Raw genomic sequence first — 20,851 nt, 5'->3', positions numbered from 1 at the left:
TAAACAACTACTACTATAAACCTGACTTTCCAAGAAAGATTTTGTTTTTGTAGTTATTCTCGGGTAGGGAAAAGATACTACCGTATTATTGGTTTTGATAAGAGATTTGCATTTTGAAGGATGTTGTTCATTGGATCCATACTTTTGCCATGTCCCAAATAGCTATAGGGTAGTTTCCTCTTATAGATTACGGTTCGTAGTTTGGAGAATCTAGCAGATTTTCGGTGGGTGGTCTTTCAATTATGGAATCAGTCCTTGAGTAGTTTGAATGCAGCATAGGATTCTACCAGGACAGTCAACTGACCTCACACGACCCTAGTTAGTAATTTGGAGCACCCAAAAACTTTGAGATGGTGAAAAAATTAGAGTATTTCTCACCTCGATGAAATATAAAAAATGATACTCCCTCTATCCCACTATTTACTTTTAGGTTTTATCCTATAATAGATGGCGTATATTACTAAATAAGGAGATATTTATAAAAGAGAGAGGATTCATGGACACTCTTAGATAGACAAGGGCGGACAAGATTTACGCCATTTTCTCCGCAAAACCCAAACGATAATGAATTTAAGTCTAATATTTTGATGGTATATTCTTCTTATAAGACTCTACATTCCTACAAAAAATGAGCACAATTCGAGATGTATAAAACCACCATCTACCCCTTTGAATATCAGTCGTTCAGAATTAACGGTTGAAATTAAGATCGGTAAATGGTCAGGTTTGCTATCTCGAATTGCATTCATTTTTGATAGGAATGTAAAGTCTTATAATAGGAACATATCAATAAAATATTAGACTTAAATTCATTGTCATTTGAGTTTGCCGGAGAAAATGGCGCAAATCTTGTCCGACCTTGTCCATTTAAGAGTGTTCATGGATCCCCCTCTTTACAAAATTATCTTTTTAATTGATTATTGTTAGTATAAGAAATATGCATCATCTAATAGGTATGTTTATATTCGTTTCGTAGGTGTTTTAAAATACTTTTCAATGGTATGAAATTTGCGAACATCCGTGGTGTAGTTTGAGAGATAAATCATTTCAAAATTTCACTAGTTATTATCTAAAAGGATATAATTGTAAAAAATACTTAAAAATACTCTTTTACCTTCCTTTCCTTAAGAATTATGCAAACTTGAACTAGGTCATCTAATAGCGGGACAGAGAGAATATGATTTCCAGATCATAATTAGTAATTCGGTGTTCGGTAAAAATTCAGATCGATAAAAGTGTGCTCATTAATTGCCGAAGAAAAATGCAAATTCGGTCAAACATGCACTCATACGTAATTCGGATTCGTGTTTAATGTATAGAAATGCCGCGCGAAAAATTCGGCACACGTACGTATAATATAGAGCACTTACTACTTCGTTTAATAAGGTTAAATTGGAAGAAGCCGTAGAAAATATGCCACATAATTACCTTAATGTCTTAATTAAGAACGAGCAACTGGGGGACATGGAAATTAATTGAGGGATATAACAATACGATAAAATAGGGATTTAAATAGTAAATCAAGGTCACCCCATATTCATATAATTTATATAATTCTTAATCTTCACTTCATCAATCATGTTTAGTGGTTAATTATAATAGATTAGTTTGATAATGATCAGTATAAATCATAATCACTTCACTTGGTTGAGAGTATAAGGAAAAATTTTGAGGCAACATAAATTTGGTTAATATAAATGCTGATAGTGGACAAAGAGATGTCCCTGAGTCTTCTGAACAAGGGTTGTATGTTGAATCTTCAGCCGATCTTGCATTCGCCATTGTCACACCTGAAAAATAGAGTGCCGGTATAGATGAAGTATGAATACCATACCGGCAACCTTCTTACCAGCAGGGTCTTCATAGTTTTAGCCATGCCGACAAATGTTACAAAACATACAGAAAATAGGTACTCCCAACTTACCGTGACGGTTGTTGAGGGGTGAATATGATTTTGGTTCTACCCGTCCTAGCTACACCAAATGACTAGAGTTTCTAGGAATGGTATGAGAGACCTTGCTTTCCATTGTAATATGTACCTCATTTTATAGACTTTCTCAAAATCCCTTCCTTTTATGACATCATGCCACATGTCCTAAACCTTCTTAATTACCACTAATGCCACTCCTTCTCTAATACAACCTCCTCATTTTTCCTTAATCCCCTCCTTATCCTTTTCTCCTCATGGACACTTCTTAGTGAACTTGGGCCTTAGTCCCCTTTGTTCACATTGGATTTGGCACCCCTCATGTATCAACACCGGCATTGTAAGTCATCTATCGATCATGCCGACACCATTTTCGGTATTGAATACTTGTCAACTAACTATGCCGGCATAGTTTTCCGGCATGGTCTTCATCACTTCCGGCATGGTCTGCATCACTAATACAGTACCGGCGATGTAAAAAAGAACCATTCAAAATGAGGAGCCGGCAGAGAAGGAGAAGAGAATTTGAAAGGGAGTGGGAAAGATTTAGGTTTGATTTAGTTTTTATTTGTATTAAGGGGTAGTTTAGTATTTACATCCCTAAAAAATATCCCTTAGCAGAAACTATTGGATGAGGATATTAATTCATATCCCTCAATTGCGCGTGTACAAAGTAGCGTGGACTACAAAATCACCGTTTTAGGTTGTTAAAGAAACAAATTCTGTTACTCGACCCTTCTATTTAGACTTAATGTAAAAGTAAGTAGGACATATGCACAGATTTTGCGGACAAAATGAACAAGATTAAGGGATATCGTGTTTTATTTTTTCAGTTTTTAAAACTCGGGTTTTTAGTCAGTGCTTTTAACTAAGCGCCTCATTTGATCGTTCCGATCAATACGCCAATATTCACGAATTAATCATCAACTTGGTAACTAGGCTACAAATTGAATTTCTCTTCCCATGATAGATTATGTCATGGACCTGACCAGAGTAGTCTTTAGGCTAGGAGTGGGTGCCCATTGGTATGGTATCCCTTAGCCTAATTAGTGTCTGCTTTATAATTTCTTTTATGCGTGTGTGAGAAGAGATTGAATGATTTGTAAACTGTCAGATGGCATGTATCGGTGGGTAGAATGTCCGGGTCTATTATTGGGTACTAAATGTGTAAGAGAAACATCTTTCCTCTCATGAATAATCAAATAACTTAATTCTTAAGCTGCAATTGCAGAGTTTCTTCTTCTTCGTTCTCTGATCTGCTGATTGTACTGGGTTCAGTACAATTGGTACCAGAGCCATTCCATTCCTGCATCATCATGGGTAGATTTGGTCCTCCAAATGTAAAATATGTTAATGAACATCTCCATAGATTTCAAGAGTCAACGAATACCCAACTTTCTGATCTAAACACGAGAATGAACAATTTCACCACAGAGTTTTCCGTTTTCAAAAAAGACAGTGTTAACAAAGGATACGTTCCTCTAATATATGGATTCTTACTTCGCTCAGAAAGCTAATGGTCAAGGGGGAGAACAAACAGGCGGGACTTCACAAGTGAGATCTCACCGAGGAGGGTTTTCTTTTAATGGTGATGGTGGAGTCGTATTTCATACTACAGGGGGTCGTGATTTTAACTCAAGCTACCGGGTGCCTAAATTAGATTTTCTTAGGTTCGATGAAGACAATCCTAAAGGCTGGATTCAAGTGTGACCGATACTTCCACCTCAACAATATCAGGGATGAATCTCAGAAGGTAATCATGACATCTATGCATTTGGAGGGTAAGGCTGATAAATGGTTATCTAACCTGCAATCATTTAGATCTATTACTTCTTGGTTTGAATTATCGGAACAAGCATGTCTTAGATTCGAAAATCCTATCTTGATAGTATTCTAGGAATTTTTAACAAGTGATCTCAAATAACCACTATCGATGATTACTTTGAGAAATTTGAATATATGAAGGCTTTCCTAGTCAGTACCCCTTCTTGATTGAACATTACTTTGTTATATGAGTTTTATTTTGTGTGTGTGTGCGTGTGTGGTGGTGGTGGTGGTGGTGGGGTGGGGGGGGGTGGTTAAAGGAAGAGATATAACTTTCCGTTCTCATGTTCTATCCTACCACTCTTATGCAAGCATTCTCTCTTTGCTAGAGTGCAAGAGAAAACCCTGGTTAACCAACAAACAGGTACTAAACCAGTTCCAAAACCTTTTTCATAATCATTCTCTTATACTAGACAAATTAACCAACCACAATTTCCTCCAAAACCCCATTCAGTACCACCCTTGAATCATAAATATCCACCTCATTCTACACCCACAACCAGTCCCATCCTCCCTCCCATTAAGTGCCTTACTTGTGAACAGATGAAGGTTCGAAAAGACAATGTGTTGTGTTACAATTATGATGAGGTTTATCGGCAAGGCCATATTTGCAAAACTCAACAATTATCTTGGATAGTTGGTGAAGAGACAAAAGAAAAAACTCAGGAAAAAGAGGAGGTATCTATGGAGGAAGTACTTGCCTCTCCAGTGGAGAGTGACATGGAGATTTCATTACATGCTCTGACTGGTAATAAAAATATTGATACTATTGGAATTCCTAGTTTTCTTAACAAACATGCTATTTGTATACGTATCGACACTGGGAGTACCCGTAGTTTTTTGGACTGTGACTTGACTAAGTCCTTGAAATTGGTTGTTCAACCAACTGCTAGCTTACTTGTTACTGTTTCCAATGGTGACAAGCCAGTCATTTCTGGGTTATGTATTGCTTTACAGTGGCATATGTAGGGCATGATTTTTCTGGAGATCATAGATCATTACCTCTAGGTGGATGTCATATGGTTTTAGGTACTGATTGGTTAATAAGGCTTGGGGATGTCCTATTCAATTTATCCAAATTAATTATCACCTTCATTCATGTTGGAAAAAAGATAACTCTCATTGGGGATAAAGAAAAAGCTTCTATTATGCAGATGAGAAGCAGTGCTGCAGAGGAGTATTTTAAGATGACTTCTTATGGCATTATTGATAACTTATACTCAGTTTCTTCCTCCCCTACACATACTGCTATCCCTGAGGTTATCTCTAACCTTCTTCATTCCTACTCTGATGTATTCAATACCCCATCCATCTTTCCACCTCACAGGTCATTGGATCATACTATTCCTCTTAAACCTAAATCATCCCCACCCAACATAAGACCATATAAATGTCCTTACATCCATAAATATGTTGTAGAATACTTGGTGCAAGAAATGTTGGCTTCTAGCATCATCCAACCAAGCCATAACCCCTTTGCTTCTCCCATTCTGTTGGTTAAGAAGAAAGATAAAACCTGGAGGTTCTGTGTTGATTACAGGAAACTCAATGACATAACCATCAAAGATAAGTTCCCTATCCCTATGATAGATGAGTTATTGGATGAGTTAAACAAGGCTATCAATTTTACTAAGATTGATCTTAAATCTGGCTATCATCAGATTAGGGTGCATCTTTCTGACATTTACAAAATTGCTTTTAGAACTAACTCATCATGGCCATTATGAGTTCAAAGTGATGCCATTTGGCCTCACTAATGCACATGCTACATTTCAAGCATTGCTGAATATTATCTTTCAGCCATAGCTAAGAAAATTCATCCTAGTTTTTTTTTTTGGTGATATCTTAGTGTATAGCCCCAGCTTGGAAGAGCATCTGCAACACCTGGAACTTACACTCCAACTACTTAGACAACACCAGCTTTATGCCAACTTCTCCAAGTATATTTTTGCTCAACCAGAATTAGAGTACCTTGGATACATCATCACAACTCATGTGTGTAGTAGATGATCTTGCTAAGATCTTCAGCATGGTGCAATGGCCAGTTCCTAAAAACGTTAAAGAACTTAGAGGATTTCTGGGCCTTATAGGCTATTACATGAAATTTGTGAAGGGTTATGGTTCCATTTGTAAACCACTAACAAATTTATTGAAGAAAAATGCTTTTTATTGGTCACCTCAGGCTACTGCTACTTTTAACTCCTTGAAGGAAGCAATATCATCTGCACCTGTTCTTGATTTACCTGACTTTACAAAGCCATTTGTACATGAAGCTGATGCTTCTGGCACTGGCATTGGTGCAGTTTTGATGCAAGAAGGGAGATCATTTTTTTTATTTCAGCAATCCTCTAGGGATTAAAGCCAATGCACTTTCTACTTATGAGAAGGAATTGTTTTCCATTGTTCAAGATGTTACTAGACAGAGACACTACTTACAGGGTCATCATTTTATCATCAAGACTAACCAACAGAGCATCAATTTTTTCTTGGAACAAAGAATCACTACTGTGTGCCAGCAAATGTGGTTGATGAAATTATTGGGATTTGATTATGATATCCAATTATAAGAAAGAGGTGGACAATAAGGTAGTTGATGCTCTCTCTAGACTTCCTCATTCTGAAGCTACTTACAATGCTGTCACAGTTTCTTCACCCGCTTGGTGTTAGGATATTTTAGAAAGCTATAAGGAAGATGAAAAGGTACACACACTTATTTCTCAAATTCTGGTCAATCCCAATGGTGTTCCACATTACAGTCTTGTTGAGGGTATACTAAGATATAAAAGTAAATTATACATTGGTGAGGGTAAATGCATTAAACAAGCCATCATGGCCTCAGTCCATTCTTCAGCTGTGGGGGGTCATTCTGGTACTTATGCTACATACACAAGAGCTAAAGCTTATTTTTTCTGGCCTGACATGAAAATAGATATTTTCTGGTTTGTTATCTCTTGTGACATTTGTCAAAAGAACAAGGGAGAACATACCCATCCTCCTGGACTTCTACAACCACTCCCAGTTCCTGAGCAATCTTGGCAACATAAATCAATGGATTTCATTGAAGGATTACCAAAGAGTGACAAGAAGTCTGTTATCTTGGTGGTGGTAGACATATTAACCAAGTACAACCATTTTATTGGGATGTCTCATCCTTATACTGCTATCACTATTGCCATAGCATTCATCAACAATGTTATCAAGCTTCCTGGCCTACCCTCTTCTATAATCTCAGACAGGGACAAGGTGTTCACCAGCAACTTTTAGCAAGACTTTCTTAAAGATTTGAGCACTGAGTTGAAGCTTAGCACAACGTATCACCCTCAGATAGATGAACATACTGAGTAGTTAAATGCTTGTTTAGAGCAGTATCTTAGATGCATGAATGGGTTTCATCCTAGAAAATGGTTTCAATGGCTTCTTTTAGCTGAATGGTGGTATAACACCAATTATCACTTTAGCATTAAGAGGAGTCCATTGCAAAATTTGTATGACTATCATCCACCACATATGGCTTTTCCAGTCCAGGCAACTACATCTGTGGAGGCAGTGGAGACTTATTTGAAATAAATGACAACTATTTTGGAAATTTGAAGGATACATTACACAAATCTCATGAGAGAATGAAAATTTTTGCTGATAGAAAACGAAGTGACAGAGTCTTTGAGGTAGGTGACTGGGTATATATTAAACTTCAGCCGTATAGGCAAACCTCCATTGCTCTGCGTAAAAATTTTAAGCTGTCTGCAAAGTATTATGGTCCATTCCAAGTGTTGCAGAAAGTGGTTGCATTGGATTATAAGTTGCAATTACCCACTAGAATCAGAGTACATCATATTTTTCATGTTTCTCAGTTGAAGAAACAAATTGGTCTCTCTCACACTTCATCTCTACAACTTCCTCTGGTTGATCATGAAGGACAAGTGGTGGTTGATCCAGTTGCTCTTTGGACACTCGACTTATCCTCAGAAATGGTGTGCAGATCCCTCAATTACTCATTCAGTGGCAAATTTTTCGGTGGGGGATGCAACTTGACAGGACACTTCCACTGTTTCTGCTCATTTCCCTGATTTCCATCTTCGAGGACAAGGATTCTTTCATTGGGGGGGGGGGGTATTGTCATGGACCTGACCAGAGTAGTCCTTAGTCCTTAGGCTAGGAGTGGGTGTCCCTTAGTATGGTGGCCCTTAGCCTAATTACTGTCTACTTTATAATTTCTTTTATGCGTGTGAGAGAAGAGATTGAATGGTTAGTAAGCTGCCAGATGGCATGTATTGGATAGAATGTCCGAGTCTTTTATTGGGTATTAAATGTGTAAGAGAAACATCTCTCTTCTCATGAATAATCAAATAACTTAATTCTTAGGCTACAATTCCAGAGTTTCTTCGTTCACTGGTCTTCTAATTGTACCGGGTTCAGTACATATTACAACATTCGCTTTTATTTCAATATCTTCAGAGATTTGTTATCAAATTCTTTTGAACTCACAACCAGTATAAAACAATGATAAAAAAAACTGTCATTTAAAATGCAAATTCTTTTGAACTCATGCATTATATAAAAATGATAAAAAAATCGTTATTTGAAAACGTTTGTATTTTCTTTTTCCTTACTGCTACTTCCTTTGGTTCTTAAGATAAGACCGTTAGCCTTTTCACCTTGGTTCATGACACCAGGTTATGCAGTCGTTACTGATTTTCAAGTTAACTGATTGTTTACTACTATGCCTTTTTCTTATGTTGTATCATCATAACAAAGTAATTTTAATATTAATGATTTAACAACACATATTCTAACTACCATATTAAGCTATGCATGCGTATATACCTTTTAATACATAAATAATTTGCATGTATGCATGTCATTTACCTTCCGAGGTAGGTATCACTATAAGATTTCATTTTCCTAAAGATAGAGATGAATTCTCGGTTTAATAAAAAAATAATTTTCCCCCGTAATAGAGGTAGGACTTAATTATCCGTTTGATATGTATTCAGAATCATTATAGAGTGAATTGGATCATTATACAATCATCAAAGTTAAAATTTCTCCGCCAGTTCTTGAGTTTCACTCAAACCATTTCAATCATTACAACTGAATTATAGTTCAAATAAGGTAAATCCATATCAAATAGCCAAAACTGTTTTGTAGCAAAACAAACTTGCATCGTTACCGAAAAACAACGATGAGATATTTCAATAATCTAACAACATTTTTCAATACTTTGTAAAAAAAATTAACTCAGACTATCAAGAGGCCAAGTCTATTTTTTCAAAAAACATATTTGCATCATTACCAAAAGCAGTGATGGGATTTTTGAATGATCCAACCAGGTTTTCTCCATATAGTAACCTGAAGTAAAGTAACATAAATATCTAAGGTAATAAATATCTTATGGATTGGTCGAAACCAATTGTAGGAGATTTGGATATACTAAAATCGGCTCCAAAGGAGCATATAGGTTTTTCAGCTCCTTTGGTTTTCACCCGCCAAAGAAAATTTTCCAGGAGAGTTCTCCTTGTTCATATATCTATTTTGTTCTCACTTATTGAAATACCTTTAACACGTTATAACACATCATCAATAAGTATCTAGGAGATTTTATTGTTTTATTAGTGTGTTTTATGGTTAACGACCAATTAAATTAGAAAATAGTTCATTAAAAATTACACCTTAGTGATTTAGCTAATGAACCTTGTTATAAGTCCAATGAACAATTACTTACAGATGAATAGGGCTAGCAACGGATAGCCGATATCCGAGATGCGTTTCCGAAAATCCGACATCCTATAGGATTTAATCCGACATATCGGATATCAGATATCGGAATCGGATATTCTATCGGATTTTACCTGATATCAGAATCGGATTAGGCTGCGTCCGTTAGGTTAATATCCGACATACGCTAGCCTAGGGGTGTACTTGTAATTTCCCACCCCTAGGTATTAGATTAGCTAATTTTCTGTTGTAACTATCTCGATACTCCTAAGTTTCTCGCCCGTTTTGGGACAGATTAAGTTTCCTGATTTGAACCATTTTTGAATTGAAACTCGATCGAATGACCAGTTGAGATTATTATTGGGTATGACATAATCTCTAGATAAATTGGGCATAGAAAATCTTCCGAATCCAAACAACTAATCATCGGTCCGGGTTTGCTTCCATGATCAAATATAGATAAATTGTTAGAACTATTTCAGTGTTCGTCTATGGAATCGAAAACCACAACGCGAGAATAAATAACGAAGGCGATCAGATTTCTTAAGAAATCAACCTCTCTGTTTTCTCCCCGAGCTCTTGCAGTACTATTCTCTTCTTCCAAAAACTTAATCTCCTTATTACATTGATTCCAACTTCGAATGTTTAAGTAATCTAAAACCCTTTTTAAATCAGTCGGATTGGGAGAAAACTGGTTCTCGAATTGATTTGATATGGAAGTAACAAAAACTGCAGTTCTTTCATCAGTCAGCTCCACCTCGGATTTCGCTTTCTCGGCTTGTTTAGCAACTAAAACAACAATCTCTTTGACTTCATTTGGTAAATCGATTAAACCAATCGGAAGAACATCTAAAGCTGTTGCGCTGGTTCTACTGAGTACCCTAAACTCATTTGAGACTTGTTTGCATTTCATTAGTATCCATGAATGTGAACTTTCTTGAGAACAATCTTCTAAAAGAAACATAATCTTTTATTAGTTAATCTAATGTCAACAATGGGAATAAAGATAACATCACAGATTCTTCTTGTTCCTACAATTACAAACGAGCGATTCAGTGAGAAAAAGATCAAGCATCCGTGAAGAAAACTTGCCAAAGCTACATACGTTGTACTGATTGATAAAAAAGAAAAAGATTAGTGGATTAGATGTGAAGATTTCGCTGTAAGAAGCAGAAGAATCAGAACGATGTTTTAACGGTCTTGTGCCTATCGGATTTTAACGGATAAAAATCTGATATCCAATAGCTTAACCTTAACCTTATCGAATTGGATTTTTTTATATCCGTCGGAGGTTATCGGATATCGGATATCCGATAACTCTTAACCTTAACCTTATCGGTATGGCCAATATCCGACGGATATTTATCCATTGACAGCCCTACAAATGAACAAGTTAGTTAGGTAGAGTTTCCTCATCTAAAATTGTTCAGCCCAGCCGCTGTTAGTTTTAGGTAAAAGTCCTGATTTGGGGGATAATGAATAAGACAAAATAAGGGTTACTATGAAGTAAAAAATGATTAACCTTACCCATGTATTTTAATAAATGGTGGGATTAATAGGTTAAATTGAGATTTTCATTCTAATTATGTTGTTCAAATCGTGAAATAATTTGGATCTTTTTTTGTTGCCAAAAACATAAACAACAAAAAATTAAAAAAATCTATATGAACCAAAAGTGTTTGGAAATGTTTTCTATTATATTTTGATCTAGGTTGTTGTTTTTTTTTTATTCAAGCAAACTCGAGGTCAACCAGGTTGTCTTTTTAAACCAGACGATCCTTGTTTTTTTCCCTTTATTTTTAGCGAACCTGAAGTTTCACTTGTCTAACTCTGTTTTTAGGAAATGAATAATTTGTAATTTGAGATTCAAAAAGTAATTTAGTCTTTCTTTAGTATTATCTCTTGTCATGTTATTCTGGATAGGTCCCCTCAAATAATGCTATGTATGCCCCAACAAAAAAAATCTATAATTTTGCCAACTTGTCCCTAAGAGGTATCTAAGTATGACCGGCCTAGTCAGTGAAGAGAAATGATGACGATTCATTGCAGTCAGTGGCCTAGACGATGAAGGTACAATATCCGACGATGTATCGCCATGATGACTGAGATAAGAAAGACTATTTGAGGTGAGCAAAATTATACGATAGTATTGCGTATCCTTGATTCAGAGTTATCCCAGCTCAAGGAAGGAAATAAGGATGCAATGCAAGACATGGAATGATTAGGCAATGGCCCAAGCATTGTCCAAGGCTTGGACAATGCATACGAAACAGTGGCGTCACCAAATACGATATTGTTGTCTATTGCTAGGAAAAAAGAATGCAAGTGATGTACTTAAAGTATGAAGCTAATCCAAACAACATATTAAGGCATGATTGGCATGACTTTAGTCGGATGTTGGCATCAATATGATTTAAGTGCATGGCTAGGATGATTATATAGCCCTATGATGGTTGGGAAGTGGCTCAGGCCAAAACATGTATAATGCTATGATGGTTGGATGTTGGCTCATGTTGTCAGTTATAATTTCTATGCGCAAGTAAGGAGTTGGTTTGAGACGGTTATAAAGTAGTTTTATAACAAAGTTTAAAATTCCCTAACCGTCGAGGACAAGTGTAGCATCAATATGCAAACCATCACAAAAGCTAGCAGTTAAAAATCATTGTTACGGTTAGGATAACTGCCTATGGGCAAATAGATGATCATAGGTTGTGCAATTCAGTTGCACATGGATTGGATGGGTTCTTGACACTATAAATAGGCCAGAGAACTTCTACAAGTGCAGGTCTTCAAGTGTAGAGGCACCACAGTGTAATAGATATGAGTTTAAACTTAGTTGGAGAATAAGCTTGTAAGTACATTGCTTGAACATGATTTTTGTAATCTTCCTCTAATCTAATAAAAAGAAGTTTGTTGGATTACGATTGTCTAGGTGTTCTTGATTGATTCATAAGTGCTCCCCATATTCTAGGAAGCATAAGCATGGAATAACCCTTGTTTGTAGTGTGGGCTACAATTGAAGGAAAAGATAAAATCAAGTTAAGTCTTTCGTTCCATAACTTAGTGGAGTGTTGATGTTTGCATAGATGCTAACTTATAAGGCTGAAGTAATGTAAGTGAAGATTAATTCACAGAACTACGTTACTGTCGGGTCATACTCGTGCCAAAAATTGCAAGGTGCATTAGCGGGTGTGACATTAAACAAAGTGCAGGACCAGATCTTTTATATAATGAATTGTATAAGTTCTGCTTTTAAGTAGGGGTAAGGAACGCATGGATGGATGCGAATTTGGTATCACCCGAATCCAGTCCATATAAATGGTGGATTTGAGATTTTCATCCACGTCCGGTCCAATTACCCATCGGATTTGACATCCGTGAATGAGCAGATTGGATGCGGGTGGATTGACGATTGCTTAAAAACTTATCGAAAATAGGTAAATATTTAACAAGAGTAATATAACTTAGTTTACTGAAATTTAAGTAATTCAAACAGAACAAGAGTAACATATAATAATTGGGGATTTCTAACAATTAAAAATAAAATATTCAACGATACAAAGACCAAATTCTAATCAATAAGATACTATATATATTACATATCAAGAGAGCGCAAGGAAGAGAATTGTTGAAATAGGGAAAAAAGATCTCTAAAGAAAAAATATTTAGCTCTAGTCACATCTATAAAACAAACATTGTTCTTAGGGTCGGACGTCCAATGGATGAGTGATGTTCCACTTGCATCCAATCTGTGAAAAATACAGGTTTCAAAAATTCATCCTTGTCCAATCCGCGAGAGGCGATCCGGTGTCCACCCATCAAAATGCAGAGTGGGTTGGATAAAATCCACGGGTTTGGATGTATTGCTCACCTCCAATTTTTATTGGTACTGTCAAAGCCCTGCCAAGAGAAGCCTTTAAAAAAGCAGGCCCAGGTAGTCCCTTCCTTTCCCTGCCTCCGACAGGCTTTGCCTTTGCCTAGAAACATATGGTCCAACTTATGATTATCAATACTTCTCGAAATAGTAAAAAGGATTCTAGTAACCAAGGACAAAGCAAAAGAAAAGAAAAAGTGAAAAACTGATTCATTTCTTGAACAAGGATAATGACACTAATACATCATTGTTGAACTTTTAGTTCCCAACTGATGGACAACATACAACACCAACAGTATTACTTAGACATTAAGGACCCAACAACACCGGCAATCATAACAGTAGGATCACCAAGAACAGCTGATATAATGAACTGAATAGCCATTGCAGCCATCTCGCAACATTTCTTTACTTTATTCCTCTTACTCCTCCGATGATGATTCTGAAGTGTTCCTTTTAAACTAGGAATTCTCGTTTCCAATTTCGCATAATTGTTATTACTACTACAATTCAAGTTCCTACAATTACCAGTAGTGCTAGTATTACAATTACTTTGACTCATATTACTATTGGCACTCCCGTAGTACAATTCATGCCAACTCTCAACTAACATTTCTCTAACACAAGCTACATGTAAATTATACTTCTTACACTTGGAACGGTAACTCCAACTCCGTCCTTTGCGTCCACACTTATGGCAGGAAGCACTCACTTTCCGATAGAGAAAGAGCTTGAAGTCCCCATCGTCAAGAACTGTAGGGAGCTTAGCACAACATGGGTGAAGATCATATCCACATAATTTGCAATGATAAACAAACCCACTAACATCCTTTTGACAAGCATTACAATAACGTGGGATGTTACCTGGTGGTCGAGACATGAATTGGAAAGAACATTTACGGTAGAAAGGATGAATTATAGATTGGGAAGGAAGAGCACAATGGGTATGTAAATCATAATCACAGGTATTGCATTTGTAACGCGAACCAATTCCAACTTCTTTGCAGCCATCACATTTGAACGGTGTTTCTGAATACTCGAATCCTAATTTGTGTTGATGGTGAAAGTGTGTTATGAACTCTCCATATTTCATCCTTTTGTTCGACTCAGGCTTCTACTGCAACGGAAGAACAAAGTGATGGACAGTCGGACCTAGGTTATATAGTAACATTACTTGAGAATGGCTGAGATGACTACATAGCTAGGTTTATCAGTTCATCAGTTCATGACTAAGGATATTTGTTCTTTCTTTTTGGTTGGCTTGTAGTTCAAAGATGTTGGAAGAACTGATGCTAAAAAAAATGGACTAGTATGGGTTCAGGCCCTTGGTGAAAGTGAGATGGCATTTTTTGTGTACTTAAACTTTGTGTATAGTACTTGAGGTCAAGGTGATAATATATATACATCAACGCCTTAATCAATCCATTTATTAGAAAATATCTCAAAGCCTCATTGTCATTTGAATTTTGTTTAACAAATTAACAAACTTAAAAAGAGTGCGCATGTAGGGCAGACATAGAGCATCATCGAATGGGTTCATGTATGGAATTTAGACTTCTCTTGATCTGTAATCATATGATGTCGATCATATCGTGTACGTAGTTGATGCGTGAGAATCCAACTGCAGTAATGTATAGATAATCCTCCAGGTGTATGCCATATGATCAATGATATGATCACATAAAGTTTAAGGATTCTTAGTTTAGAGATTAGTTTCACTGTTAGCATGTTCATTTGTACAAGGGCCTAGTGGCCTACTATACAAGATTAATCGAAGTACTAGCTAGTATTTGCTTTACATATTTTCCTAAGCTATTATTAGACACATCACTAAGAATCGATTCACTTCAACTGAGAATTGATGTTTGCACAATTTAGAAGTTGGTGGATATATAGAATAGAATATAAGGATAAATATACAAATTATTATTCCAGTTTCAAATAGTCATGGTTGGGTGTCTTTTTTTTCCTACATCCAGTACCTCTCTTAGTGAAGTTTTAGCCAGTGGATGTCCATTTCACTATAAACGTATGGGGATTCACTCAACAACAAGATTATGTAGATGCCCTATACTTCATGATATAACTGGAAAAAAAAACAGGAGAATTTCGTTAACAAGGATAAGAACATTTAGGACATTCAAGAGAATAATGATGTGGAGGAATTATTCCTATCTAGCAAAAACTATACAATATTATAGCTTGATTTTATCCATGAATTTTTTTCCCGCATCTTTGTTGGGGAATTGCTTATGTAAAGAAGAATACCTTCTTGATACATATTTCTCGTAGATGGTTTAGAGGGAGAGAACTTATTCCTTCACTACTTTCATAATTTCGTAACCAGAAAACAATTATAGTACTACTGAGTTAGCAGATGCCTCCCCGCGTCAGCTGGAAAGTTGAAACTCTTAAGCACCCTCAATCCTACAGATAATGAAATCCATAGTTTTACTGGTTTAAAGGTAGTTTATCTGCCGTTGTCTTCCCCTTGTAAACTCCCACAGATAATGAACAGTGAAAGTACAGTCAAGTAGTAAAGAGACTAAAGAGTAGCTCAAAATTCTAAAAGTGGGAGGAGATGACATCTAAAGAGAACAGAATAAAATCAACTAGGCTGATTTCAATTCTCAAGCGTTTCCCAAAAGCAACAATATGGAATTTTTAGTAGTAGTCCAAGTGACTGATGCCCAATCTGTAATTGATGAGACCATGTTGTCAATTTGGAATATCTAAATGGTGTCCAGTAGGCAGCAGTATAGTTCTCGCAACCACAACTCAACAAAGGCCAAAAACGGTCATGGTTTGACTTATATATAAAAGAAAAACAACGAACATGGACGCACTAAGCCCGGCATGGATTGATAATCATCCTATCTCGTGCTTCTTTGTGCACTTCTTGTTTTAATAGTTTTACTTTTATCACTTTAGTTCAGAGCTGTGCAAACCCACTCACCCCACCGATCCGACGTGAGTCAGTGAGATTTTATTGGACTGGAAACCCAATTTGTAGATTCTGTACATATTAAAAATCTATTGGATTTCGGTTTGGATGCGAGTGGGTACTATGAAATCTATTAGACCCCCAGCGAAGTCGAAAATAAAAACATTGTTGAAGTAGAATATGAAAGAATAAAAGAAGGAGAACTCTTTTTCATTAGAGATAAGTTACATGTTATATAAGTTTAAGCTTGTATATATAGATTATGAGTTAAACCCTGATTACATTTATATGGGCCCCACACACATACATGGTTCAAGGCCTACAATACTCTCCCTTACGCGGTCCAATATTAGTGGTTCATAGGTAGTGCTTCCCATATAGTGCTTCAGATGCAGTTCTTCAAATTTAGTTCTCTCCTCGATGACCGCCGTATCAACGTCTATTGCCTCATTAAAACCCCGCTAGAAAAATCCAAATGGACAAAACCTGAACTAAGGAAAAAGAGTACAACAGTAAGAAAGCTTAGAGTGCAGTTGGACTCTGCATATGTTGCCTCGTTAAAACGTTGACAAGGGAAAACCCAATGGAATAAAACCTTGAGAAGGGAAAAGAGTACAACGTGATAGTCCTGAAGTATGCCTTTGCCGAATACCCATACATAATACCTTTCTACGTCTCGTGGGTGATTGGTGAAAACTAGCATTGATGTGTAATATTAATATCACTATTACTACTTGACATGTCCTGAAAACTGTTGCGATACTCCTTGTTTTGTTGTGCTGATTCTGAAAGTGGTTTCGCTTGACAAACTATTGTGTTTCATTTTTTTTGATTCTGATATTGTTCAGTAATGTCAATGTGATCCACAGATTTTCAACATTCGGCATGTACCTAGTGTATATGTGTTGTCTTACTAAAAACCTTGTCGAGTAACAAAAACCATATGGGAAAAAACTAATCTCGATCGAAAGAAAAAAGAGTAAAACATAGCTTCACATTTCGGACTAGAATATGTCAACATCATATCCTCAGATCCTCTTGTTGATGTCGACATCTCCCCCTGATTCCATTCAGAGGAGTTTCTAGATAGTTCCTTTAGTCATATACTTTCCAAAAGTTAATATAATTGATGACTTGGTAAATAAGTCGCCCATGTCTCTCCCTGATTACTTTCATGGGTGAACAAGTTATTGCACCTTCACAATCAACAACTTTTAGATTGCGTATGTTTTTGCAGGGATAAAAAAACTCAAGTCAATAGTTTCTTTTAAGTATGTGGTTACATTCATTATATCACATCAAAGACGTTGCGTCGGCACTAAGCTATATCTAGCTAACAAGATCACTGAGGATGAAATATTTGGTCGATTACATTATGTTAAGGACAGAAATACGTCTACGCACGTAGATAGAGGAATTTCATCTCATAACACATCTTCGTCATCTTCCTTTAGACGGTATCAATTGCTTACATTTGAACCTCAACTAATCATGAGAGCGATACCAGGATGCATGTCCTTGTTAAATTGTCGGACAACTTTGGACATATGCAAACTGGTGGAATAATATACCACAAGCTCGTCGTTCAATCGATCTTTCCCCAGATTTTCATCCCAAATTCGAATTTCAATCAACTTATGTTAGAGCATAGCTCGGTTGAACCCACCAAGCATTGGTATGTCAAGTTTGGTTGTCATATTTTAGTGAATCAAAGCTCATTTTAAGAGTCGCTTGATTATGTAGTAGAGTCAACTTTGTATATGTTAGCTTAAAAGTATTAGCATATGAAACATTACAAGTATTGCGAAGACTTGAAGAAGTGAAGAAGTAAGAAGTTACAACAACATCATCATCCTTCCACTTGAGGTTAGTGATATTTGACTTGAACGGTTTCATTCCCTAACGTATCTTTCAAGTCGTGCATATTGAAAACGAAACTGCGAAGCATGAACACTCTAGATAGACATAGTATTAAGGAATACAATATGAAGTTTATTGCTTAACCATTAAACTTTGTAGATAAGACATCAACATAATCGTTTAAATGCTATTGTGATTATGTATAGGTATGAGGTGAGGATTTCGTCCTAGGTAACAATGTTTTACATGTGTTTTAAGGAAGTAAGTTCATAAACTTGTTTATGAATCGAAAAGGAAATCGCCAGGCGTTATTGGGATTGTTATTCATTGCATATCTTGTGAACATCCAATATGTGTGATTTAGTATAACCGCTCACGACTTGTTTGTGTTCTTGGTAAAACTATTCACAAAGACCTGACTTATGTATTGGTATGACTTTTATTAGTGAAACCGATCTTAAGTAATCACCTGAGATGGTATGATCGAGTTTGTGTTTTGTTGAACCGAATCTGGGTACAGGGTAACCGATCCTATGAAGAGGTGCAACACATCACAAAGGGGAATCAATCCTTGTATGAGGTGCAGCAAGTTTGTAGCAGAAAGGGGAAACGATCCTATGGACATGTGTAACACGTTTTTAGGCAAAGGGGAACTGATCCTATGGACATGCACAACACATATAAGTTAGATGCCATATATATGTGGGGAACAGATCCTAGTACCTAGTCAACCGAATTTTGGAAAGCAAGTGTGATTATGCACAGTACTCACATGGAGGTAGAGACGAAACTTGTTTTGGTAGAACCGTTAAACCCGTGATTTGTGATTGAGTGTTTCTAAATCAATCGCATAGTTCTTGAAATTCAAATGAACCAATTCTAAACTTGTTTGGAAGTGTGGAAAATCTGTTTCAAGGTTGTAAGTATGAAAGAGGAATTACAAAGTAAGGATGTCGGCATACTTTAAACACGTACACTAATGTTTATCTTTTATTTGTCAAAGTTATTCCTTAATAGCTACAGGAAGAAAATCCCAGGATCGAAATAAATAAGTTAAGAATCTTTTAATTAGGGTTGTTAATTTTATTTTAGGAAAATGACAATTAGTAATCTTCATTTACTAGTTGAGATTTTCCAAAGAGATTTTCGGTCATTATTTTGGACAGAGCATTTCCAGGAATTATGAAAACCGAATTTGGAATATAGTGAATATTTTTGAGAATATTTTCGGTTTTGGAAATTCCTTGGTGTCCAAACTTCCTTGTCTATGAATACTTGAAGTTTGCATTTCTAGCAAACTAATCCTTCGTGACAGCAAACTTCCTCGGTTGTGTTGTTACTGGTGAAGCCGCCTATTCGGAGAAGAGAGTAACCTAATTAGGCGAAATCTCTTACGACCGCTCATTATAAAGTCTTCTTTGGGATTGATAAGCTCTACGAGTACCGTTGGTGGGAAACTAGATAATTGTGATTTATCTTGTGTTTTCGATTGATTTGATTGACTAACGGTGGTTGAACTTTGATTGCACCTAGTTTTTTTATGCTTGATAATCTTCTCTTCTGATATAAGATTCACTCAAACTAGATCGAAGTTTCGACAAGGATCTTTAGACTGTTGTTAGTGCTAAAAATGATCTTGTGATAATCCATTGTTAACAGACTCCGTTCTGTGCGTGATTGATCACAAGATATTCAAGTTGTTGTGTATTGAAGATCTAAGAATATTTGAAGACAAATAAGATATTGAAGATTTCTGATTTGGGGTTCATAATCTTTGGTGTGCACAATACTTGTTTCGGTATAAGAGGATCCAACTATAATCGGTTTATCCTTGTGGTAGATTAGATTGATTAGTTGTGTAGATCAGCATCAATACAATTCTTTGTGATTAAAAGTATTGATTGCAAAATCTTAACAATTACCTTTGGTGATTGAACATAAGATAGATTTAAGAACCTGACGAATGAGTTTATGTTAAGATAAACAGAAGAGCCTTTGTCTGACTCATATCACTTGGTTGAAGAGAGTTGATACCAAACATATTTGTTGTTCCTTTACTGTTTGGAATACTAACCAAAAGAATTGTTCCAAGTACGTAACTTATTCATAAGTTGGAGGCGTGGGAATACAGACAGAACTAGGTGAACTATAGGTTTACTTACTTGGTCTCAACTATACGAAGTTAGATTTAATTTTGTGTAGCGGCTTAATCCTGAGAGTATTCAATTCTGGACAAGGTCCCGGGGTTTTTCTGCATTTGCGGTTTCCTCGTTAACAAAATCTTGCTGTGTCATTTACTTTATATTTCCGCATTATAATTTTTTTATTATAATTAAAGTAAATTACACAAACGTTAATTCCTATTTACTTGATAAGCAATCCTATTGTGTTTGGTTAAGTCCGAACTTTTTTATTAAGTAAACATACTTCGTTGTTGTATTGTCTCGATCTCATATCCATAGACGATCACACGAAGTGTGCACCGATTAGTTGCATTGTCTCGACTCAGTCCATGGACAATCACTTTCGTAGAAAGCACTGATAGGTAGGAAAAGTTTTAGCTTGAGGTATATTTGGGTACCCTCGCCTTTTCAATTGGTATCAGAGCAGGAGAACACGAAAATATCTAACAATCTGTGTTTGGTGCGATCCAACCTATAAGAAATTGAATCTATGTCTGATTCAGTTAACGTTATGCAAGAGTTTG

At 36.2% G+C, this 20,851-nt stretch overlaps 2 protein-coding genes across 2 annotated transcripts; one reads left to right on the top strand and one right to left on the bottom strand.

Moving 5' to 3' along the window:
* Positions 1-6,301: 6,301 nt before the first annotated feature.
* LOC113348877 (uncharacterized protein K02A2.6-like) lies at positions 6,302-7,818 on the top strand. The gene is made up of 3 exons (XM_026592776.1): positions 6,302-6,411; positions 6,508-6,994; positions 7,345-7,818. Exons 1-3 carry the CDS (start codon positions 6,302-6,304, stop codon positions 7,816-7,818), a joined length of 1,071 nt encoding a protein of 356 aa, XP_026448561.1.
* A 5,708-nt stretch (positions 7,819-13,526) lies between these two features.
* LOC113331814 lies at positions 13,527-14,683 on the bottom strand. The gene has a single exon (XM_026578455.1). The coding sequence runs from the start codon at positions 14,431-14,433 to the stop codon at positions 13,639-13,641; it is 795 nt and encodes a 264-aa protein (XP_026434240.1). The 5' UTR covers positions 14,434-14,683; the 3' UTR covers positions 13,527-13,638.
* Between the last annotated feature and the right edge of the window lie 6,168 nt (positions 14,684-20,851).

This window comes from Papaver somniferum, chromosome 1 (genome assembly GCF_003573695.1).
Source record: "Papaver somniferum cultivar HN1 chromosome 1, ASM357369v1, whole genome shotgun sequence".
Lineage (NCBI taxonomy): Eukaryota > Viridiplantae > Streptophyta > Magnoliopsida > Ranunculales > Papaveraceae > Papaver > Papaver somniferum.
This window is presented reverse-complemented; position numbering and strand designations above follow the sequence as displayed.